Source organism: Phodopus roborovskii, unplaced genomic scaffold (assembly GCF_943737965.1).
Source record: "Phodopus roborovskii unplaced genomic scaffold, PHOROB, whole genome shotgun sequence".
Classification (NCBI taxonomy): Eukaryota; Metazoa; Chordata; class Mammalia; order Rodentia; family Cricetidae; genus Phodopus; species Phodopus roborovskii.
Window position 1 is genome coordinate 435,706 of NW_026125900.1, and position 4,570 is coordinate 440,275.

A 4,570-nucleotide genomic window follows, 5' to 3' on the forward strand; every position below is an offset into this window, starting at 1 on the left:
AAAAATTAATAGTTTGAAGAATATGCTATAATTTCGTAAGATAATGCATGTTAAAGCATTTTCTATAGTCATAATGTATAATTAACCAATACTGACTTTTCCTACATTCCGTTGAAAGACATCCCAAATGGTAATAATCTAGATCATGAAGTACATTTTCTAATTTGATTATGGTTTCAAATGATGGCTATTTTCTTAGATCAGCCCAACAGACATTTTATAAACATGTTTTCTACAAATGCCATATACACGAAATGTTTAAACAACTTGAAAATATTATTGAAATGCTGCTAAAACTAAACTGCTGAATTGCAGTAAAAACAATGACTGCATTAGCCTAAAGAAAGAAAAATACATAAATCACCCAGGAAGGATAAGATTAAGACATATTCAGCTTTTTTGTATGATACAGCAAAAATTTTGTGCTCTGAGAAAAGTGCCAAAGTGTGACAGCAAGTTTTCATTGCCAAAATAATTCTCTCCCCTCTCCCGCAGCTCTGTCTTCCTCCTACCCTCTCACCCTTCCACCCTCCCTCCCTCCCTCTCTCCTTCCCCTCCTTCCTCTCCTTCCTTCTGTTTTCCCTCTCTCTGTGGCTGTGACTAAAAAGATGGCTCAAATTCACCTAGAAGATAAATCACATACAATTAGAGGTGTACATGTGCACATCACACACAAGACCATATGTGAAGATTGTTAACCTGAACTGAAAGCTATATGTGTGTACTTTCATCAGTGCATAGGGGCTTTAGCTCCAAAGGCCTGCATAGTTACCATGGAGGCCTGAAGGGAGTGGTCCCCCACCCACAAAGAGCTTCATCTCAGGCCAGTTGTAGCAGTGAGTGTAGAGTGCATTGGGGAATTCCTCAGTGCCACCAAAGTAGTTCACCCAGAGTTCATCTTGGTTGAGCCACCCTCTGCCACAGGTGAGTTTGAGCTTTCTTCCTGTGCGCACAAGAAAAGAGTCCGGACTGGCTGAGGCCCTCTCCTCAAGAAACTTCTGAGCACGGATGTCATAGAAGAGCAGAGAACCATGTCCAGTCCCAACGGTAATGATGTGCTGGTAGAAGCTCAGAGACCGCACACCGGTGCCTCCCTCTCGGGAACACAAGGGCCTGATGTTCTGCTGGCGTTGTCTTGGATCCAGGAATGAAACGTGAGACTGGGATCCCACAGCATAGAGGGACAACTCATCACAGTAGGTGAGACACACGTTCTCCCGGCAGTAGGGCAGCCTCAGAGACAGCAGCCTGGACAGGGAGCTCCGGGCTTTCCACAGGTGGAAGTAGCCATCCAGAGACACGGCTCCCAGCTCCTGGTTTTTGCCACTGAATGCAAGGGCTCTCACTTTGCGGTTACCCGGGTTAGTGGTGGCCCTGGGAATGGCCTCCATGTCCTTGGGACGAATGTGCGAATACCGTGGAATCCCTGAATTTTTCTGCCAGGGAATGTTGCCACTGAACGTGTCAGGATCCACTCGCCAGAGAGCCACGGTACCGTCGCGGGAGCCACTCACAGCCACAGTATCACTCATCCATGCAATGGCAAAGATCCAGTCCCTGTGGCCATTGCGGTCCCCTAAGCACATGGGGTCTAGGGTGGGAAGCTGGTATATAGCTAGACTGTTGGGGTTTTCACCCCCTGTGGCCAGGAGGGTCTTGGAGGGATTCAGCTGGATGGCATGGATGCCACAGGTGGGTTGGGCACGATTTTGCCTAGGCCCTCTGTCCCGCATAAGGGGAATGCGGGTAATCCGGCCAGTCTGGACATCCACCACGAAGAGCGTGTTGCACTTGGTGCCACACACCACCTGCCTGGCGTTGAGCCACTGCGACGCGAACACTTTGTTGAGGGGCCCGAGGGACAGCTGGCGCTCCCTCAGCAGCTCGGGCAGCCTGAGGACCCCGTAGCTGCGCAGATCGCCCTCGAAGCCGGCCAGCCCCGGGTGGCCGTCTGCGCCCAGAGTGCGGCCCTTCAGGTAGTGCACCAAAGAGCGGCGAGCCACGGGCCGCCGCGGCCTCTTGGCCAGCAGCAATGGCCCCTCGGCTTGGCCGGTCCCTGCCGCCGCAGCCGCCCGGGCGGACGACGAAGAACTCCCGGCGCCCCCCTCAACCTCGGCGGCTTTCCGCTTCCTGCTACCTGTTTGCTGAGGGGCCATGGTGGGCGGCGAGCGGGCTGCAGAGGCGGCGGCGGGGCGGCGGTGGCGGCGGCGCGTGGCACCCGTGTTGGCCGTGGTGGCGGTGGGGATGGATGTGTCTCCGAATCGGCTGGAGTGGCACTGAGTCCCAGGAGCTAGGAGATTGGGCGATCCCTGGGACTCCGAGAGTCCTGGGTCGGGGTTGTTGATGGAAAAGAGGCGAAGGTGGCAGAGTGGCTTGAAATGAGCTGTGCGCGGGCAGAGAGAGGCTTTGAGGGTGGTGGCTGTGACCGACCCGGACCTGGGCGAGGGCGGGAAGTGCTGCCGTCTGGGAGATGGTTAAAGTCAGTGTGGGGCGAAAGAGTAAGAGAGCCCTGAGGGTGAGAGGCGGAGGCAGTGGGAGGGGCGGTTGGCCGTGGGGTGCTGGGTAGCCAAAGCCAGTCTGGATGGGGGGTTGGGAGAAGCAGAGGGGACTGTGTGGAAACTCTGGGAAGATTCCTAGAGGGTTGAACTCCAGGATGCCAACAGCTAACACAAGTTTTTTTCTCCAACCTGGCAATCGCTTCCAACTAGCTTTCAAACCAAAACCTAAAATATAGTCAAGCAGGGGATCAAAGGGAGCACTGACCATGAAATGTGGGAAGAAATAATTGCTCACTTGATGTAATCAGGGGACACTTTTGACAGTGGTTGTTCTTTGAACTGGACCAGGGATGGAGGTGTTTCAAAGAGGCCTCCAGTTTCTTTCTGTACTCTCCTTGTAAGCCCCTCTGTCAGTTGAGTTTTCAACTATTCTGACCTTAGTTTGCTCCTGTTCCTTTTTATCGTCTAAATTTGAAGTCCCTGAGCTACTCAACTAAAATTGCTCAGGAAGATCTTAAGAATTCCCATGCCTTGACCCTACTTAGTTCAAGCCAGGTTATGGTATAGAAATAGGCAAAAGGAACCTCAGGAGTTTAACAGGGCTATGATGACATACACGTGGCGACATGGAGATTAGAGGTGAAGAAAATGATGCTTTCCTGCTAACTTCTCAGGAACCTCAGAAGCCTGAGATGATGGAGTCTAGTGCAAAGACAAGGAAGAAATCCTGGAGAGAAAGGCAGTCCCTTGTTCTCCAGTTAGGGGAAGTCCAATCCACATAGTCAGGGCCAAGACTCCTATTGAGCTTCAACTTGTACTAGAGGTCATAACAACCTCAGAAAGCTCTTGAGGAACACACCAGATATGGCCAGATGGGAAAGAAGAACCTTTCAGTGGAATAACATGGAAACAATAGGTGAGTGAAGATATTCAGAGTATGGGCTTGGCAGTCTCAAGAGAAAGGAGATCTGTGTCTCTTATGTAGCTTCAGAGTATCCAATTTGTAGTCACACCCTAAGCATGACAAGTTTCAAAGCATGTGTTTGAGGGGAAGACTGGTGTCTCTTACCAAAGCACGTGAAGCCGATCCTCTTTCACAAACTTTGATTATTTTTAGATGGATGCATGTGGTAGGGGCGTATAAGGAATTTAATGTATCTGACCAGTCATATGAAACAATGGAGCAGTTTTGTTGTTGCTCTCCCTTGTACACAGCCTTATACTTTATGTAAAGTTATCTCAAGTCTAAAAATTCCAGGTACAAAATCCCTTGGGCCAGTTTACCACTCCCAGTGCAACCACCACATTCATTTTCTCTGTGTAGAATGAATTATCAAGGAAGAGAAAAGACGATAAAATGGGAGTAAAGAGAGGTAAGGTTACTAAAGAATTAGTGACCAGAAACTTCTATATCTACTAAAGGTTTTTTCTTTCTGTTTTTAAATATAAATTAGATATAGATAAATACACATAAATAAAATATAAATTAATACTTTGCAAAATGAATTTTACTGTTGAACAGAATAAAATAGAATGAAATTTGAGAAGTGAATCAGTCTATTTATCTATATGTATGCCTATTGGATATGTAAAAATTAAATATATGTTTATTTCTACTACTATTTATTTGAACTTTGAGGAGAAAATTTGTAATAAACCTTTGAAAAGCCAAGTGTTTTCATTCATTCATTTCATTCATTAAAATAACTTTTAAATTTAAGCTGTTTATATCACCATGTTTTACAATAAGTAAATTAAACCTTAAATGGGGTAGTCACTCATGGACTCATAGTCAGTGCTACATAAGATATAAATCTTCACCTGACTACATTATATTTTCAAATTATTTGTAACCTATATTATTGAATGAATACTTTTTTTGTTTCTTTTCTTCAAAACCATAAATTCTATGTTGTGCATATTGTTATGTTTACGTCTGAAAGTTGGATACAATTCCTGAAATCAAGAGATGAATAAATACTAAAATAAAATATATACAGAAGTATCCATACTATATTTGAAGGCAATATATAATCTTAAATGTGTAATTTCTTTAGTGATATTCTCATTAA

The 4,570-nt window shown here is 46.2% G+C and overlaps 1 protein-coding gene across 1 annotated transcript; it reads right to left on the reverse strand.

Annotated features, from left to right (window-relative positions):
* Nucleotides 1–725: 725 nt before the first annotated feature.
* LOC127217929 (DDB1- and CUL4-associated factor 12-like protein 2) lies at nt 726–2,282 on the reverse strand. The gene has a single exon (XM_051178920.1). The coding sequence runs from the start codon at nt 2,154–2,156 to the stop codon at nt 747–749; it is 1,410 nt and encodes a 469-aa protein (XP_051034877.1). The 5' UTR covers nt 2,157–2,282; the 3' UTR covers nt 726–746.
* Nucleotides 2,283–4,570: the final 2,288 nt, after the last annotated feature.